Here is a 21,494-nt window from a genome sequence, read left to right as displayed (position 1 = left end):
TGAACGCTTCCTATAATTGCTGACCAGCTTTTTGCATGTCTCCACTGGTATTTTTGCCCATTCATCTTTAGCGCTGAGCTCCAACTCTTTCAGGTTGGAGGGTCTCCTTGCCATCACCCTGATCTTTAGCTCCCTCCACAGATTCTCATTTGGATTTAAGTCAGGACTCTGGCTGGGCCACTGCAAAACGCTAATGTTTTTGTATGCTAAGCATTTCTTCACCTCTTTTGCTGTGTGTTTTGGGTTGTTGTCGTGATGAAATGTTCACTGGTGCCCAAGGCCAAGTTTCTCTGATGCCTGATGTTGTTGTTGACAATTTTGATGTATTGCTCCTTTTTCATGGTGCTGTTGACTGTGATTAGGTTCCCTGGTCCACCTGCTGAAAAACACCCCAAAACATTAGGTTTCCACCACCATGTTTGACAGTGGGGATGGTGTTCATAGGGTTGAAGGCTTCTCCTATTTTACGCCAAATAAGAGCTACTTCATTGTGGCCAAACAATTACATTTTTGTTTCTAAACCAGAAGTCTTCTTCTTTGTCCAGATGAGCATTTGTAAAGTCCAAGCGGGCTTTTGTGTGCTTTATCTGGAGAAGTGGTGTCCTCCTTGGTCTGCGTCCGGGGAACCCAGTGGTGTGCAGTGTCCGATGGACTGTCTGCCTTGAGATGTTGCCACCAGCAGAGCCCAGACTCATCAGGATGGCCATGATGGTGATCCTTGGATTCTTTTTTTACCTCTCTCACTATCCTCCTGGCCAGCACAGGTGTCACTTTTGGCTTCCGACCACGTCCTCTGAGATTTTTTACAGTGCAGAACGTCTTGTATTTTTTTAATAATACTTTGCACTGCAGCCACTGGAACTTCAAAACATTTAGATATGGTCTTATAGCCATTTTCTGACTTGTGAGCAGCCACAGATCCTCAGTGAGCTCCTTTGTCTTAGCCATGACTGTCCACAAACCAACAGCAGAGAGCTTCTGTTTTTTATCTGTTGATTAAAACAGCTGTTCCCAATGAACAGCTTGGACTATTTGGAATGGTATAGAACTTTGGATTTTCCCATAGACTGTGACAGTTTGCAAAGGGTATGAATAATTTTGGACGTGCCACTTTTTGTTCAAATGTAAATAAAAGCTGAGAAATATTTTTTTTTCCACAATGATGCCTCTTGTACATCGTCTTATTATCTTTTGGGAGAAGCCTGTGTCATTTCCGGTCAAAAAAATCTTGCTGGTTGAATAAAAGTAACTTTAAGTCAGAATTTGCCAGGGGTATGAATAATTTCGGGCTTGACTATACATTTAGTGAAGGATGGCCACTGTGGTAGGAAGCCTTTTAGCTGTGTTTATGATCAATCTGCATAAGAGTGACTGTAAAATATGTGGTTTAGGTATGTATTTTTTTGGATATGCATATTTTGAGGTTTGATATGGGATATGGTTATCCACCAACACTGTCCACTTAAATATGGTCACCCTAATAATAATAATTTTTTGTCACAGAATGTAGTTTTAAGACTTTACATTTTGTGACAACACAAGATTTGAGATGTATGTGGTAGGTCTACATATTTCTTAACACAAATGTACTCTTATGTATGCAGATAATGTATGCGGAAATACTTATATGTGACCCTGGACCACAAAACCAGTCTTAAGTCGCTGGGGTATATTTGTAGCAATAGCCAAAAATACATTGTATGGGTCAAAATTATTGATTTTTCTTTTATGTCAAAAATCATTAGGAAATTAAGTAAAGATCATGTTACATTAAGATTTTTTGTAAAATTCCTACTGCAAACCTATCAAAATGTAATTTTTGATTAGTAATATGCTTTGTTAAGAACTTAATTTGGACAACTTTAAAGGTGATTTTCTCAGTATTTTGATTTTTTTGCACCCTTAGATTCCAGATTTTCAAATAGATGTATATCGGCCAAATATTGTCCTATCCTAACAAACTATACATCAATAGAAAGCTTATTTATTGAGCATTCATATGGTGTATATATCTCAGTTTTGTAAAATTTAACCTTATGACTGGTTTTGTGGTCCAGGGTCACATATATATATATATAACTTTATAGAGCTGTGTGATAATATATTTTTTAATTTTGCAAAGATATAAGCAATCACGCTGAGGTTTGCTATATATTGCTTTATGAGAGCGTACCAATATGCAGGTAAAGTTGGATGTGCAATATATCTATATAAAACAACCTTAAATAAATCACTAGGTGATAATAAAGTATCGGCTGGCTGCTGAAAGTCAGAATCAAGTATTCCAGAGAGCTGTATAAAATGTTATTTATAAGAACATTATGTGACTGAACTAGACTTGAGGATGTCAGACTGTCTTGAAGGAGATAGATAGCAGACAGAATCAGTGGAGAACAGAATACAAAGAAACTCAGGCTGGTGGTGTTGTGCTGTTCCGTGTCATCAGTTCAGATATGCTGTTGGTCGCTCTGTCTTTGAAATCTGACTGGCTCCGTGGCAATCAGACAAGGGCACACTCTGTGCTCTCTGTCCATCTGTCACGCACAGATACTTCTTAAAATAAGATAAATAAGATTTCCAACCGTGCAAACTTTGACCTCACTGTGAGACCTGCCTTACAGACCTGCTTGCTGCCTGCCAGCAGCAAGCAGATGTGGATGGAATATGTTTCTGGGAAATAATAATAATAAAAAAAGCAATAACATTAAGTAAATAAAATGAAGGTAAGACTCAGATGTCACGTTTTACTGATCGCTTGAGCCATGAACATTGTTTTAACCAAAATGCTAACAGGAGAATTGTATTGGAGAGAGCTATGTTAAGAAGAGGCAAGTGGTTTTGAAAAGAGTTGATACAGGCAAATGTATTAATTTACTCAGATTATATTTATGGTTTATTATATTACATTTTGATTAAATATAATTTATTATAAAGACCATATTGCTCAATCATATTTTAGACTTAAGCCAAATTGTTACGTGTAGGTCAGTAGAATATTTAGGGACTTTTTCTTATTTCTTTTAATTTTTTCTATCCACCAAATTCTTCAACACAGAAGTAAGCCTATATGGGCGAGACATCGGATTCATTGGCCGCTAAAGGGAAATAGCAAGAAGAAAAACAATGTGCAGTGAACGGTAAAAACAGTTTGCACTACACACCAGTATGTTCATAATTAAGATAATACATTAAAATAATATGGTAAGACGCACCAGTTTGCAATATCAAGCAGCAAATCAAGCTGTTTTGTACAGCTAAAAATATCTGGACACGGATGAGACCGGAAGCCAGACCCATAAAATTTACAAACATCTGCGCCCACTCTTACAGGAAATAAGGTGGATAGGGAGTGTTATTTGCTTTTAAACAAACAGAAACCATGGTTTTTAATTATATCAATAAAAAATGCACTTTAAACAACATGTTGTTTCACTCTCTTCAGTGCAGAAGCCTAATATCAGTGTGTTTACTGAATCTCACACACACACAGGTGTATATACAGTACACACTCTCACTCTTAAGTTCTGTCCTCATGACAACACACTGTAACACTCAAATTCTGAAATAAATGAAACACCTCCTTGACTGAGATGAGAGTATGTTGTGTGGCACGGCTAACCTATTATACAGACTTTTTCACAACCGGACTCTATGAACACTTCCTCTCAGTCTATTGTGCTGCAGTCAGTCCCTTTGAGTCATGCGGCTTTATTAGAGTGAAAATTGACCTCCGCTTATGAGTACGCCTTCATCCTTTCTTCTTCTTCCCATCCCTGCAATCATTGCTCAAAGCATCAAGGGTCACAGGTAATCAGAGACCACAGAAGCAAATTAAGTTTACACTTTGTGAATTCAGTTACTAATATTGATAATTATAAATGTTGTAGCTTTTAATGGAGGAGTTAATTATTGTAACAAACATACTGAAAGTCAACCAGTTATTTTTGAATTTTGCTATCAGTTGTTTTTGTGTGAAAACCTGCCTTTGTCTTTTGTACTCTTTAAAGAAAACTTTTATAAAGACATTCTGACAATGTAAAAACAGACATTGTGCAACCAGCTTGAAACATACACTGAAACAGACACTCTCACTCATTTTCTCTCTTTGCTTATTTATCAGAGATGAGTTCTTAAAGAGGACATATAATAAAAATCTGACCTTTTCCATCTTTAAGTGCTATAAATGGGTCCCCGGTGCATCTACCAACCTAGAAAATGTAAAAAAGGACAACCCAGTAACTTTGTTTTAGTAAGCCTTTCTCTGCAAGCATGTGAATAAATGAGCCGCTAAGATTTTGCTTTCCCTGTGATGTAGAAAGGGGATCTTATTATAATATTGGCAAAAGTAACTAACTGCTAACTGTTCTGTCTTTTGCTGCACAGACAAGTACAGAACACTATTTAGAGACCCAGCCTCAGAGGAGACAAGAGAGAAGTGGATTCATTTATTTATTTACTGTATATTACGCTGCTGCCACACGGATCTAATATAAGCATGCAATTTCCTTCCAAGCTGTTTACCTTCACAGGCATAACTGACTGTTTTTGTAACTCCTGTGTGTTTGTAACATAAACTTGTGTGTGTTTGACACTTTAAGCACAATAAGACATGAAAGAGAACTTAGTTTAGTACATGTTGTGTGACAAACCGCTTTCTGTGCGTGTGCTTTCAATGTGTGCTCTCAGAAACTACAATGGCTTTAAAGACATAATAATCAAAACCAAACAGATGTTTTTATCAGAGTATCTGACGTACGAGCTGTAAAGGCACAGTCCTATAGAGACAGAGTGCAATTAGGCCACGCCCACACCGGGGGAGAAAATAATCCAACGCTCTCCATTGACTTTGTATTGCGGGCGCTGACTCCTTGTCATTTCTGACTTATAACAAAAAAAACAGAACAGTGTCTAAAAGCTGCTATGTGACAAGGTGTACAGTAAACAAGCTAAAAAAAAACACAGAACTACATTTTTATAAGCTGTCGACCCAAGAAACTACTTTTTAACTTCTTTTTTTTTTTGTAGGTGTCAGGGTATTTCACGTTGAGCCATTCAGTTGGATCATTTCTCCAACAAAAGGAAGGTAAGGAAAAGAGCACTGACATAGACCAATAAAATTTAGTTTCTCAATATATTTTCTCCTTTCAGGGTGGTGAAATAATCCTTTGACATGGTTAAAAATAATAAATGTTTACTGTCACCGTTAAATTTCCCTCCAGCGGGCGTAGTTCTCAATAATAAGTAATAAGACACGTTGCACTCTACTTTTGTGTCCTTAAATGCTTTTAGGTCGACAGCTTATAAAAACGTAGTTCTGTGTTTTTTAGCTTGTTTACTGTACACTTTGTCACATAATAGCTTTTAGACATTGTTCAGATTTTTTTTTATAAGTCAAAAATGACAAGGAGGCAGCTTCCCGCAATACGCCCCCCGGTGGGCGTGGTTTTCAGATTATGACATGTGTCACTTTGTCTCTATTCTGGCAAAGGGGGCGGAGAGCAGCAGCTCATTTGCATTTAAAGAGACAGGCACAGAAACAGCGTATTTCTGCTTCCACTTAACATAGGCATTTTTAAATTGATATAATAAATGATCTCTGGGGTATTTTAAGCTGAAACTTCACAGACACAGCCTGGAAACACCAGTCTCACTATTACATCCTGTAAAAAGAGGCATAATAGGTCAGCTTTAACAAAGCTCATTAGCTAAATATGCTGCAAAAACATAAAACATTTATGTATTTTACCTTGAAAAACAGGCTTTAAGAAGACACCAATTGTAGTAGTACTAGTATAGAATAGTTGTCACATATTGTGTTTCTGTGGATGGTTAGTTTGACTTATTTTGTATTAGTTTCCTTTGTTTATAGTTCAAAGTTCCTGTGTTTCAGTTTGTTTCCATGTACGTAGATCAGTTTCCTTAGTAACTTTCCTTAGTATGTGTGTGTGTGTGTGTGTGTGTACCTGGTATTCATCACGTTATGGGGACCAAATGTCCCCACAAGGATAGGAATACCAGTAGATTTTGACCTTGTGGGGACATTTCTCAGGTCCCCATGAGGAAACAGGCTTATAAATCATGCACAGTGAGTTTTTTTGAGGGTAGGTGTAGGGCGATAGAAAGTACGGTTTGTACAGTATAAAAACCATTACGCCTATGGAATGTCCCCATAAAACATGTAAACCCAACATGCGTGTGTGTGTGTGTGTATGCATGCTTATAGATCCTTTCTTCAACTCTCTCCTTTGCCAAATGATCCAAATTGCAGCAAGAGGGCCAATTTAACTTGCATGAAAGATTTATGCTCGTTAACATATTTGATAATTAGACGTGTAGATGAAAGTTGTTGTCCCCTGATTAACTTCATAGGACCCTTGTTGCTGTGTGAGCATCTTTGAAAGCTCTCTATGTCAACAGCCTCGTGTGAGGCGTCGGGCAGCGCTGCAAGGCTCATTAACCTGTGATGCTTTCATGAGAGATGATATTTTTAATTACTGTACTGTTTGGGTTTTCCTTTCCACATCTGGACTGTCTTTCCTTCAGTTAAATACTCCACAGTTGGATTCAGGGACTATAGGCTAATTAGTGCAGTTGAGCTCAGGGATTAATCAACCAGTCTTATTTACATATTCATAGATGGTGTTGGCAAGTTAATTGAATATGAGTAAGCATTTGTAGACACTCTTGGCATTTGTAGCATTTACTTTCAAAATCTTTTGTCTCAGAGACAAGAAAATAATACAGTTCACCTGCCAGTCTGTCAGCCTGTGAGAATATATACATGATAGACAGACACACACACACACACACACACACACACACACACACACACACACATACACATGTTGGGTTTTCAATGTTTTATGGATACATTCAATAGCCATAATGGTTTTTATACTGTACATTGGCCGTAACCAGGGTTTGAAAATTAGTGAGGTCTGAAGTAAGGTGTTAAGAATTGTGCTATAATAACACCCACAAATGCACTACATAATAATGACACTGACATAAAACTTGACAACATCTCATTTGACCGTAGATACTGAATGAGGAAAAAGCATTTTTCTCAGCTACTGATAGAAGAGTCAACCGCTTTCACATACGTCTTTCAAAATAATAGTCTAGCATCAGAAAAAAAACAGAATTACATTTGGTGTTTCTTTGGCTGCACACTCCGCGACCCACTCAAAATGTTTTTTGCGACCGACCAGTTGAGAAACACTGCTTTAATTAAAGGTCCCATATTGTCAAAATCGAAATTTCCTGGCTTTTTTCATGATAACTGAGATCTAGGGGCTATGTAACCACCATATGAGTTTCAAAACAGTCAATCCACAGTAAACTGCACACAGCCTGCTTAAAGTAGCTGTTCATTTTCACGAGCCGCTGTGACATCCGTAAAGTTGTGACGTCCGATCTACTCAAGTCACCGCCTTCAGTCACCACCCCGAGCACCAACCACCGTCCCACCCTCCTTTTGTCAAACCCAGACAACATCGCGTCCATAACATTGCTAAGCAACAACAACACGAAAACAAGTGGAGAAAACCCTGTTCAGTCGATAGATGTCGAAACTACATCATTGCACAGGCTTCAGAACAACGTGAATATAAGAGACCACTGGCACGTCAACTTCAGCCTCTTTCACACAGCGATTCCGGTAAATACACGGATAATGTGTCCCATGATTTGTTCCGGAGTTGTTTGATTTGGTTCATTCACAGTTGTTTTCCGGAATCTGTGCGTGCTTTACACACAACCCATAAAGACATGTGACGTTTGGATGTGAGATGTAATGCGACGTGTACGTTTCACTAAACTGAAACTAACCTGAACAAACTGTGCTTCAGCGCTGATAGTGAGGAGCTGGCTCTGCCCGATCGCCGCTTCATTCCACATTGCACGTATTTTTTCGTTGTGAAGAGTCGCATGATAACGTGCATCATCACTACAACACTGCCTTTATGGTTCTGGCTTTTGTTCACACAGCGCTCGTTCTGTAATTTTCCAGAATCAGCGCGCATTGTGAAAGGGGCTTTACTAAAGCAACAGTTATGTAGCTTACTGCATTCGGTGTTTGAAAAAGAAAAAACATTAATGATCATTCTGAAATATCCTGTTGAGTATCAGCAGGCTAGGCTCTCTCTATGGCTCTGGGCTCAGCTAAAGCATACATGACCGTAGTCACCTGTGGTTGGCCTGGCTGTGCGTCACTCAGAAAACAACAGGCCAATCAGAAGAGAGGCTCATGAATATTAATTAGATGGGCCAAAATCGACCTGTTTTTGACAGAGCTCCTAAAAAAGGAGCTGTAAAAATATATTGAGATGGATTTAGGCACTTATACCGCAAATATATATTCTTAAGGACATCAACAACTAAAATAAACCTCCAGAAATGTGTACAATATGGGAACTTTAATGTTTTTTGATGACTTAAGGTTAACTAAAGAGCATGAGACGTCTTCCTGCTGGCCAGTAACGTTAACGTTATTTGGCATAGTAGCCTATAATTCATTCTGTAACAAACAGATTTGTATTATGCTATTGTTTTTGATAGTGTTATACATTTCTTTCAGATATTAACAATGATCACTGCATTTGTCTTACCGATTGTGGTATCTTCCTGTCAGCAATTAAGTTACAGATTGTCTATAAGCTTTTTTTATGAATGTACAATGTTGGCAGATATTGCTACGAAAAACAAGCAATTACAAAAAGAAAGAAAAAGATATCCGAAATAAGTTCAAAGCTTGTGTTTTGTAAATAAGATTGATATATTACTAACACTAACGTTCAACTTTCCACTTTATAAACGTCCTAAAGTGTCACACTAACTTGAAAAAAACGAGTCAAAAACACGTATAATAGGTGGATCTGGCAACAAACGGAGCGGAGGCTGCACCCGAGCTCTCACTTAAAGTCCAACTTTCAAGTTGAAGATCACTGTGAATGAACGAGTAGATAAATAGTGTAGGAACCAGTTTTTCTTGAAAATATAATTCAAAATACGCTATTTAGGCTTCTGGAGTCGTTTTTGAGAGAGAATTTTACTTCCGCATCTGAAAAACTGGCAAAGCGGCAGTGACGTCACGGCCGGTAGAGCGGTCAATGTAAACCATAGGAAAACAATGGATCGCAATGACTGTTCGGACGCAGAGAAGATTTAAAATGTTCATTTACACTCGTATGACGAACCACAGACACAAATATGAGCCGGTTATGTGGCCAAGAGAGCAGGGACATGCCAGGATTAAAAAGAACAACGGTCAGAGACAAATTAAGTTGTAATGTGAGGAGAACAGGGCAGGTGTCTGAGAGAGATCAGTGTTAGCAGACGATATCTAATCGGGCAAAATTATAGCATTGGTCACCTAGAAGTATTGATTCTACTTACCTGTAACACAAACGAATAATCGTTGATGTAGCGTGTCATACTCGTTAATATCCAACGTTACGTGATATAGCGGGTTCTTATTGCCGCGCACGCGAGAGATAAACACCTTTTTGTTTTATTATATGCTTCTATGGGAAATGCCCCCAAACTTGATGTGCTGTCTCTGACTCTGCACTTTGAGGCTTGCTGTCTGAAATCAAAATAGATAGCTTATATGCATTTCAGGCAAAGGCATGAGTAAGTTTATGGTAGAGATAATTTATTACTCTGATCAAAATACTTGTACGTCAAATGAACAGTAAAATGTAATCTCAATTACAGGTTGACTATATTTAGGTCACAAATACCTATAAAGTAAAACTTTTTAATGCCATTGGTATAAGACAATTAATATTGACAGCATACAGTCAAGTTGTCTGCTGGTATTCATCAGGAAGCCCTTACCTGCATGTGTTGTGTCAGCTATTAAACAGGTTACAGAGGAAGGATTACTTTATAAAGGTTTTGAATGGCCCCATTTTGGTGACAATCAATAAAAAAATAATCACAATAACAAATTGTCTTAATGTATAAATGTTTTTATGAGGTTAACAACACATATATATCAAGCAGATCTGCATTTATGGCTCATTCAATTCAGTTTAATTTATGCAGCAATAAATCGTAAATATTATTTCATAGTACTGTTAATACCCAACTTAAAACACACAACATTGCAACTGTTAATATATATATATATATATATATATATATATATATATATATGTAGATGTACCAAACATATACAACTGAAAGAAAAATATTTTCAGTGTGGTTATCACACTAATGTGTTATTTTAGAGGTGGTTAATAACAGCTGGCTCCACTGCTTCAGATCTTCACACAGCCTCATGTCTTGCAATGTCTCCCAAAACCCTAAAAACACACATGACAAAAAAAAAATCACAAATTAGCTGTGCAAACAATGTGACTAAGCTGTAGACTTGATGATTATAATATTAACAAACGGAGGATAACTGACCAGTAATGCCTTCTCATATGGTACCATTTTTACATGGTTCTTAAACTTACATTGCTAATGCCTAACGTTACAAGCTAGCTACAGTGCTTTACCTCGACTTATACACATCTCGTTGTGTCTCATTATTTAATTAAATATATTCACGGATTTGGTCGTTTTGCGAAGTTATGAGAAGAAAAAACAAGACTTACGGTGCACATTTCACGTAACGTTATTCGTCTGCATCTCTGACGGCTTCGGACGAACCAGGCTGACCGCGGAGCCGATGAAGCCGCTGTGTGCACTGAAGAAACTGCAACAGTTTTGACCCTCACTTGGTTCTTGCTTCGGCATCCCATATTGAACTGTATCATATCGCCGGGATGATAATCCTCCGGTGTAAAGTGAACGCGTTTTTCGAAGCAGATAGCGCCGTTCTTTTTATTGTAAGTAAACCCGTGGACATGATGTCCTGACAGGCTGGAGTTTGCACAGCCTCCATAAACACAATAATTTACCATGACAATGATCAATTGAAATTAAAAATAACGACTGAAAACACACTAACTCACGACTGCTCCTACTGAATAGCAACAGAGCTATGCGAACGACTACCTGTCGTGACGTCATATGACGCGGTCTGGAAAAAAAAGCTGTTTTTGAGAGCGGTCAAGGAAATCGTCACTTTGTCTTCTAAATTTGTGCCCTTATGTCTTGTAAAATATTTTCAAATCCTGCATTAACGATTTGTATTGTATTTTCATACACGAATATATGTTTATCTCGAAATTTTTTTTAACTTGCAACATGGACTTTAACGCGCTCTCAAGCCCCGTTTACTGCGCTAGCTTCTCGCAGCAACATGAATTGCAAACACTCATGTGATATGACTGGTGGTTTAAACGGCTAAATAATCATTCAGAGAGCTTGACATTTTATTTTTGAATATAAAAAAATGACCGAGGTCCGGACCTCGGTGACCTCATAGCTGGCTACGGCCGTGTGTACAAACTGTATTTTCTATCACACTACCCCAACCCTACACCTAAACCTACCCCTCACAGGAAACGTATTTTGACAGCAGAAAAAGATTGAAACCAGTCTCTTATGCTCACCAAGGACACAGTAAAACATTAATATTGTGAAATGTTTTTTACAATAAAATATAAATGGCAAATGTAACTTGAGTGTATGTTTAAAATGCAGTTTATTCCTATGATGCCAAAGCTGAATTCAGTGTCACACGATCCTTCATAAATCATTAAACTGTTAATAAGGTTTCTGTTACTATCAATGCTGAGCACTATCCAAGTTTTTATTGCTTAATATATTTGTGGAAGCTGTTTAAACAATAAAATGCATCCTTGCCAAATAAAAATATGATTTTCTTTTCTTGAAACACTTTCTTGAATTTAGGCCAACTCGGTGCACTTTTCACCCTTTCTTTGTATCGATTTTTTTTTTTTTTTTTTTTTTTGCTGCAATATTTCCATCTCCTGTCTTCCTTAATACTTTTTTTGTCCTTACCATTGTTTCTTGCCACAGGACTTAGTCCTTCTCTCACTTGGTGTTTTCTACCCATATCTTGACTTTTTTCAGTGTTTATATTTCGAAGCAAGTTTTGCATTATAGGCCTATGCATATTCTGTATCGCAGTGCCACTGGAAAACGTTTTTTTTCTCTCTCAGATAATTATGTTTTGTTCACACATAATGGATTTGTACATCAAGCATGGTGTCACACTGATCCTGCCATATGTTGTGCACGTCTTAATTGTTTTATGCATAATTGATGTAATTTTGATCTAATTATACCACACAGGACAATGCAGCTTTAAACATGATGTATTGAAAACAGAAAGATACAATAAAGTTGTTCATTGCCGCTCTGGACTTGTGGGAATGACTGCAGCATTTCCACATTCAGTGAGGCAAACAGAGCAGCAGCACTTTAGCTTCACCACTCTGGAGGGAAATTGGATTATACCATTTAATTCAGAAAGCAGGGTCCCTTCTTCTTCTTTTAATTTGTTTGATTGTTTAAGTGTTTATTATGTGTGTTGTTATATATTTTTGTATGTTTATCTAAACATTTTGTTTTGGATTACTAGTTTGCATTACTGAATTTTGTCTTATAATATTTCTCTCCCTTTTGTAATTTGGTATAGCCTGGATCTATATATGTGCTCTTAGTCATGGAAGAGGCTGTGGCTGTACCCCTACTACTTCTGCAGTACACTATAGCCTATGAACACTATGGGACATTGCTGCAAATAATATACAAACTTTTTGTATGAATTATCTAAAATTATTCTAAATCTATCATTTTTGTTGTTTCGATTTTAACATCTTTTCTAAGTCATCATTCAAGTTGAATGTCAGCAGAAAACAGTATGTGTTTAAAAAGCACATTTGAAAATTTTATGGATCTGGCTTCCAGTCTCATCCACGTCCAGTTGTTTTTAGTTGTACAAAACAGCTTGTTTTGCTGATGAATATTGCAGATTGGTGTGTCTTATATTATTTTGATGTATTATCTTAATTATGAACACACTGGTTTGTAGTGCAAACAGTTTTACTGTTTTCTGACCTTTGTTATTCCTCTTGTTTTTCATCTGTAGCAGCTAATGAACCAAAAATTGTTTTACATTTTGGATCATTTTTAAGCCAATCCCTGTATGTTTGTAAATATGTGACCCTGGACCACAAAATAATGTCATAATGGTCAATTTTTTATTGAGATTTATACAAAATTTGAAAGCTGAATAAATACACTTTTCATTGATGCATGGTTTATTAGGCTATGGACAATATTTGGTTGATATACAACTATTTTAAAATCTGGAATCTGATGGTGCAAAAAAAAATCAAAATATTGAGAAAATTGTCTTTAAAGTTGTTCAAATTAAGTTCTTAGCAATACATATTACTAACCAAAAATTAAGTTTTGATCTATTTACAGTGGTAAATTTACTAAATATCTTCATGGAACATGATCTTTACTTAATATATAAAAGATTTTTGGCATAAAAGAAAAATCGATCATTTTGACCCATACAATGTATTTTTGACTATTGCTACCCTGGTTTTGTGGTCCAGGGTCACATATAGAAAAGGTAAACTTATTTTGTACTATATGTTGGTCAGAATCTAAATATTCTATTAAAGTTCCTCAGAAAAACCATGACATTTACTGGACAAAATTGAATTGTGTACTTTGGCCTTTTTATTATTTAGCATTACCTTCCAATATCTTCCACTCTGCCTAGATTGAACACTTTTTTTTTTAGAGTCCATTTTTTCAGCATGTTATTCAGTCAAGCAATTTAGTGTCTGTCAGGTGTGATTGCTCCTCCTCTCCTTCATGCAGAAATATGGATGATAGTATTCAGCACCATATACATCAGGCAATCTGTGAGCACAGCAGAACATTATTAGATTTCCAGGTACATACAGAGACCATTCATGTGATTCACATGACTATTTAGCAATGTTTCAGGAAAATAACCTACAGCTTTACAATGCATGGGGGAGTAGTCTCCAGACCAGAAATGTTGTCAAGCAGAGAAGTGGCTGAAGAAAAGTGAAGGATCACAATGACGCACAAGGTGATGACAAAATGATGAGCCTCGCAGCTAGCACCCTGTTAGATGTTTCAGTGTTTCAAAATTTTTGTACTGCCTTATGTATTCTCTGACAGTGGACTGATGGAATCAGATACTGTATAAATAAAAATAGTCCGCTGATTAGCATAATGTTGAATCTAGAGTTCAGTGAAGCATTCCTAATCCATCCTATGGGCTGCATTTCCCAAATTTAATTAATATATTGCTGTTAGCAGCGGCTTTTCCAAACTAATTGTTTATTGTGTACAAATGTGAGTTTAGATGCATTCATTTCTACTTACTTTAATCCAGAAAACAATTGTATAATCTTTCTTCTTAATAAAAACTGATTGCAATGATAACAGTAAGTCAGCATACAGTATGTATCACGCAGAGTTCTTTCACTTTTCTCACTGTCTCCACACCTTCGTTGAGTGACATGCCTCAACATAACAAATGCTCTTTCTGTGTGACTGATGCAGTGAAATGACATGTGCATCTTATGCCATTCTAGTTATGCACTGCAAATGTTGCAGCCATCGACTGATCTTCCGTCTGATTTTCTAAATAAAGATTATGTTGCGTTTGAGCCTTAGGCTTACATTATGCCCAGCCCAAATAGTCCAATTAACTTTTGTCTTGTTGGTTTATTATAATATCTAATTAAGCCACCTTTTTAACTAAAACTACCAAATATTCATTACAATGTCATTAAAAATTGAAATAGCTGATCATTATCTTTCTTTGTACAGCTCTTCAGTAGTCAGATCAATTAAAGGGGCAATTTAGCAATGCCCACTGAGTGTCTGGTACAGCCATGTATATTTTTTCTGTTTAATATTCATGATATAATTATTGATATAATTAAGGGAACGCATTTAATTGGATTAGTTCTCTTTTTAGTTCTCTAAGAGCTAAAATCCTGTGAGATTAAAAAACAATTACAAAACACTTTTGGAAAATGATTTTATCTGCTAGGTTTCTGTATTCCTTGAGGATATAAGGGGATATAATGGGATTTCTTCATTAAATTTACCTGGGCTATTCTTAGTGGAGCATATAAGGCAGCATAGGCCCTGAACAGTTAAATAAACAGTTGTTTATCCACCATTTCCTCAGTAACTGATGAGTGCCGCCTTGATGGACTTCCATTTGGGTGTTCTCCTGTTCCGGTCTCCATAGAAATCCATGTTAAATTAAAATGGGGTAAAAAGGTTGAATGAATTAATCAAACTGAAACTTTTTCAATGGAACTAAATATAAAAATGTGTGCAGGCTCAAATTGTGTTGTTGTTTGCTGCCACAGTAATAGCAATAAGCTTAAAGGATTAGTTCACTTCCAGAACAAAAATGTACAGATAATTTACTCACCCCCTTGTCATCCAACATGTTCATGTCTTTCTTTCTTCAGTCATAAAGGAACTATGTTTTTACGAGGAAAACGTTTCAGGAATTTTGTCATAGTGGACTTCTATGGCGCCTGTGAGTTTGAACTTAGCACCATAGAATACCATTATATGGAGAGAAATCCTGAAATGTTTTCCTCAAAAAACATCATTTCTTTACAACTGAAGAAAGAAAGACATGAACATCTTGGTTGACAAGGGCGTGAGTACATTATCTGTAAATTTTATCTGTAAAACTAATCCTTTAAGAAATTCCTGTAAAGTACATTTTAAACACCTGGTGCTGTTTGCCTTCCATAAACGATGACAAAAGAAAACGAGCGTGGCTTGCATCGCTTAAGATAAAATACTTAAAATCATACTTCACTCCGATCGGGAGCTGTACCTATGATATGAAGGCTCTTGTGTTTTCAATGCAACTAACCTCGCGTCGCTTCATGTCATCCCCACTCATTAAATGGGTGTTACTGCAAAAAGAATCTGACTAGAAACACCAGAGACCGAAAATGTAAAGCATATCGTTCCAGTCGGGTGAGACTTTCAGGAAAAAGATAGTCGGATAGTAGAATGGTACAGTTGTACAAAATCTTATTTGTTGCACTTTATGAAAATCATTGCGCAAATGGCAATTTAGTTCATGTCCAAAATTATATAAACTATGCTATTGTAGATGATTGACAGATTTGATTGAGTGACTGAAGAAACAGATGAGCCTCTAAGCCTTTGTGCAAAACAGAGAAATCAGCAATTCAATTGCGTGAACATTTACTGATGTTTTTTAAGGAGATGAGTATAATTGCTGTTCTTGTGAAAAGAGATTTGCAGTGCAAAAGGGAAATGGATTATTGCAAAAACAACCAAACAAATTATGCAGAATCCTTTTCTAGTCAGGAGTGGGAAATGATGGACATCCCGGACACGTTAATAAAATGCATATTATTTGTTTGTTCTACTTGTAAAAGGAAAGTCCTCTGTGTTGTATTAATGAGGATTTCCGAACAGATTTATTGATGTTTCATAAGCCATTGATTTATGTTAAATGAGCTGCATTTGGATAAAATGGCCAGCATTAATGCATAAATTGGCAAGTGCACAAGCACTAACACTAATTGTCGCATTCTCATTTTCTTGCAGAAAATGTAATGGACTCTCCGATTTAAGTGCTTTAGCAAGAGTAAAATCAAAACGACTCTCAATAAAGTCTTTTGTTATTGAACCACTGTTATTATTATTTTTACTCAAGGCCCAAACCTGTAAAATGTGATTCCCTTTTCAGTTAAGAATATATTTTAGTGTTTTTGTCCCTAACTGACTTTATTTGAAGTCAGTTGCATATTAAGCAGAACACACAGCAATATGTGACAATCACAGTCAGCATTGTGTGAGTGGAGTACTATGACACACTCATTTTATCACCTATAAAAAAGAAGTATGTCACATACAGTTCAACAAGACATTCGCTCTTCACTCGGGTGCTTTCAGTGAAGCAGCTCTAAATCATTTCTACAGATTTATTCTCTACTTTATGTCATCCCTGCCATCTTTCCCCATTTTCAGATCAAGGTTAACACCCCCATGTTGTAATGGTGGATGTCTACAGTAAAAATTGTGTGGATAATATATGCACATGTCAGAAACTCTATTAAATGTGTTTTATGGTTGCATGTTTATTTGATGTGTTAACATTTTTTTCCAAACAACAGCTTTTATAGGTCTGCACCACCAGACCCATAAAAGTTGTTGTGTTTTCAGACAAATGCCTTTTTGGTCAACTTTCTTCATCAACATTTATAAACAGACATTTAATTTCATTCGATAGTCTACACTTTTATTATTACAGAAGAGGTAAAAACAGCAATTGATATTCACTTACATGTAACACTGTGCTTAGAGGCAGATATGACCTTGAGGTATTATGTAACATGATTCTAAAACCTTTAAATGAGTAATGACAAATGCATTCAAATGTGCATACTGCCCTCTTTTGGTTGATCTTGAATAGTAAAACAGCTCACCTACAGGTGGCATCCACAATAACTAGTGCAATAGCCAGGCTCAGGGCTATTTTGTCATGAACTCTTGAAAGTAAGGTTCTTTTTTGTTATCTAATTCCATGAGGAACCTTTAACAAGTAGAACTATTTTATTGCACAGAAGTTTCCTAATAGTGGAAAAGGTTATTTATATTATTAAAATGTTCCTCACATTAAAATAATGTGCAGTAATATTGTTAAATATTTTTACTATTTAAAATAACTGCTTTCTATTTGTATATATTTTAAAATATAATTTAGTCCTGTGATCAAAGCTCAATTTTTTTGTATCATTAATCTTCAGTGTCACATGATCTTTGAGAAATCATTCAAATATGCTGAATATAAAATATGTTCAATAAACATTTATTATTATTATTATTATCAATATTTAAAACTTTTTTTGGGGGTGGGGGGTATAGAAATAAATGTATACTTGTATCTAGCAAGGATGCTTTAAATTGATTTAAAAAATGATGATAAAGACATTTATAATGTTACAAAAGATTTCTATTTCAAATAAATGCTGTTCTTCTGAACTTTCTTTTGATCAAAGAAACCTGAAAAAAATTGTTGCTATTTTTAACATAATAATAAATAGGCCTATACTCAAATAGAAAACAGTTATTTAAAATAGTAAAAATATTTCAAAATGTTACTGCATGTGGATCAAATAAATGCAGGCTTGGTGAGCAGAAGAGACTTCTTTAAAAAACATTAAAATGTTTACTGTTCAAAAACTTTTGACTGGTAGTGTATCTATGTAATGTCAATCTGCTGTTTTTTTACTAGTATTTTTAAAAAAATATGCTTATATACACATGAGACTATGCTAATATCCGTGTTATACATAAAGCTATTTGTTATAATGTTTTTGTTTTTCCCTTGAATTTTGCAGCATAAGCATGTCATGTTTTAAATACCTGTCCTTCCAGTAGTTGAACTTCCTTGTAGTTCTGTTTAGTTAAAAAAGTATCTTTCACTTTTATAAAAGAGAGAGAATGTATCTGTGTAAGTAAAAATGCTTTTCTATAATATGTAAAAACATGTATGTGTGTACTTTACATTGCATAAAACTATACAGTAAAGTCTTTACATTGTACCCAGAAAGTTTCAGCATGATTTAATGATTATAACAGGATAAAAAAAAAGATTATAAATCCGATAAACAGAAATCATTCATTTAAATTAAATTTAAATACTTCACAGTTTTCATAAACAGCACAAAATATTCCCACCTGCATAATCCTTAAGCAATTTCTCTTCAAAGAATGGACAAACTGCTAATTTCTTTCTAAGTAACCATAGATGTATAAATAATGGAGTGGACAGTTTAAAACCCAAGCAAGAATGAAATCATCAGTAATTGCATTGTAATGTAATCAGCATGTTAAAACTTCACCATGTGATTTTAACACTCAATAATACACATTCCAAATATATATACTATATAAATAGAAACATTTCTTCATTTATGGTGCACTCTCTGGTGTGTTAGCAGGCTTCTCTTGTCTTTGAAGGTCTTCCCACAGTCCGGGCAGGGAAATGGCCTTTCTCCTGTGTGAGTGCGCTCATGCACTCTGAGTTGTGACGTCTGTTTGAAGCCCATGCCACAGACGGAGCAGGGATAAGGCTTTTCTCCTGTATGTACTCTCAGATGTATCCTAAGCTCCGCAGCTCTGCGGAAGCTCTTTCCACACTCGGAGCAATGATAAGGGCGTGCTTCACTATGAGTGTTCAGGTGCATTTTCAGGTCAAATGACCGACGGAAGCCCTTTCCACACTCAGTGCAGGAATACGGCCTCTCTTCCGAGTGTGCGCGCTGGTGACTCCTTAGCAAATACAAATGAGTAAAGGCCTTTCCACATTCAGTACATTGATGGTGCTTTTCTCCTTTGTGACACTGCTGGTGTGCTTTAAGCTGACAGAAAGCACCAAAAGCTTCGGTACACATGCCGCAGCGAAACGGTTTCTCTTCAGACTGAGGCGGCTGGTGCTCTTTTAGTCTCCTGCTGTCGGTGAACGTCTTGTCGCATACGGTGCATCGATAAGGCTTTTCACCAGTGTGAATCCGCCTGTGTGCGATCAAATTGGCGTGTCCTTTAAAGCGCTTCTCGCACACACCACACACATAAGGCCTTTCTCCTGAATGAACACGTCTGTGAACTTTAAGTCCGCCCAGCTGGCAGAACTTCTTTCCACATTCCTTGCACTCGTAAGGTTTTTCACCGGTGTGGGTGCGTAGGTGAACTCGTAACGCTCCGGATGTAGTAAAGGCCTTCCAGCATTGTGAGCACATGAATGGCTTCTCTCCTGTATGAACTCTTTGGTGAATTTGCATATCTATAAGTTGCTGGAAACCCTTGCCACACTCAGGGCAGTGATGGCGTTTTTCATTTCGATGAAGTCTGCGGTGATTAGAAAACGACCCTGACTGAGCAAAGCTCTTTCCGCATTCAGAGCAGTGGTAGGGTTTTTCTCCTGTGTGAATACGCAGATGTACTTTTAGTTCAGAGGATGTAATGAACCTCTTGCCACATTCAGAACATCCATGAGGCCTCTCTCCTGAATGAACTAGTTTATGTCTTTTAAAATGAACTGACGTTTTGAAGCTTTGTCCGCATGTATCGCAATGGTGGTTTGATTTGTTAGAGCGGACTCCTGTTTTTGTGCTCTTCCTTGAGCGACTGCTTTTCCTTTTACTAGTTTCTGAAAAGAAAAAAGAAAGACAATGGACATGTGAGTGTAATATGAACTATACAAAATTCAATTGATTTTAAAATAGAACCGGAATTGACAACAAATCGCTTAAAATAAGGCAGCCCACTCCATTTTTAATTACATAAGCATTCAAAAGTTTAGGGTTAGTAAGATTTCTTAAAAATAAATTGTTACTTTTATTCAACAAGGATGCTTTAAACATTTTTCACTGACATAAATGAGCAATTGATTAACAACCTTAGATAAGTTGTTCTAAAATGTGACCCTGGTAGTGTAAGTAATATCCAGTTACTTACTGCATAATGCTAGTTGGTTAACTAAACTAAATGTCACATCATTGATGGTGGTCTCTATGTGAGTACAGATGAATTGTTTGCAATTGTACCTTGTTTGGAGACCCCAGGCTCCTCCCTAACTGTGAGAATGGTTGAATCCTGGTTGGCTGGACAGCTGTCAGAGACTTCCTCATCCCTAACATCATCATCAACACAAATGCCAAGCACACTGGAGTGATCACAAGAAGGTGGGCTTGGATCTGGCTTCTCTTCATTCACCTTAATCACTAGACAATGTAATTACAATATATAATATATACACGTATAATCAAACGATCATGTGATTTCTTAATCTTCGGGAAAGGCTGAATTACTTACAGTGCTCTTGGTGTCCAGATGGGCTCGTCAATATCTCAATTGCCGCCAGAAGAACATCCATGCCGGGTATTAGTGTCAGTCCGTCAAGTAGTAAAATGCATCAACTGTGTGAAGCAGGTGCACATTCTCTTACGGACCACAATAACTCTGAAAATGACCGGTCTCGAACAGTAGACCTACATTTTAATCGCAATAACTTTGTTGGTTTTAAGCACACGTTCCGGACATATTACAGGTAAAATCGTTACTGTCCAGAGAGTACAGTAGCACGACATTTACCACTTAATAATAATTTACGGCATTAAAACCAAAAGCGAACGAAGCCACACGAAGTACACAAAAGTCGAATTGTCATTTGTAGTCCCGAAAGTGTAATTGTTTTGAACATTTACTTCCTACTTCCGCATTACGAGTTTTGGTTCTGCGAGTTCTCGTAAACCTGCTGGTTTACAGTTGACCTATACAGTTAAGGTAACGAGGTTACTAAGATAGAGGGCATTTCTGCCATTTACTTTAATAGCTGTGTGCACATACAGTTGAGGTCAAAAGTTTATATACACCTTCCAGAATCAGCAAAATGTTAACTATTATACCAAAAAAAAGAAGGATCATACAAAATGCATGTTATTTTTATTTAGTACTGACCTGAATAAGATATTTCACAAAAAGATGTTTGCATATAG

The 21,494-nt window shown here is 36.6% G+C and overlaps 1 protein-coding gene across 1 annotated transcript; it reads right to left on the bottom strand.

The window, feature by feature from the left end:
* Nucleotides 1-18,390: 18,390 nt before the first annotated feature.
* Nucleotides 18,391-21,163, bottom strand: LOC141332482 (uncharacterized). Its single transcript, XM_073837618.1, has 3 exons — nt 20,812-21,163; nt 20,544-20,720; nt 18,391-20,146 (listed from the first exon to the last, which is right to left on the bottom strand). The coding sequence occupies exons 1-3, from the start codon at nt 20,870-20,872 to the stop codon at nt 18,906-18,908; spliced, it is 1,479 nt and encodes a 492-aa protein (XP_073693719.1). The 5' UTR covers nt 20,873-21,163; the 3' UTR covers nt 18,391-18,905.
* Between the last annotated feature and the right edge of the window lie 331 nt (nt 21,164-21,494).

This window comes from Garra rufa, chromosome 3 (genome assembly GCF_049309525.1).
Source record: "Garra rufa chromosome 3, GarRuf1.0, whole genome shotgun sequence".
Taxonomy (NCBI): Eukaryota; Metazoa; Chordata; class Actinopteri; order Cypriniformes; family Cyprinidae; genus Garra; species Garra rufa.
Note: the sequence above shows the minus strand (reverse complement) of the source record. Positions and strands in the feature narration are given on the sequence as shown.

Bases quoted from the DNA above. Each gene is read 5' to 3' on its own strand.
- LOC141332482 (XM_073837618.1), bottom strand. From the start codon at position 20,872: ATGGATGTTCTTCTGGCGGCAATTGAGATATTGACGAGCCCATCTGGA. The intron at 20,721-20,811 runs GTAAGTAATTCA...TACATTGTCTAG, and splicing joins ATCTGGACACCAAGAGCACT to TGATTAAGGTGAATGAAGAG. The intron at 20,147-20,543 runs GTACAATTGCAA...TTTTCTTTTCAG, and splicing joins GCCTGGGGTCTCCAAACAAG to AAACTAGTAAAAGGAAAAGC.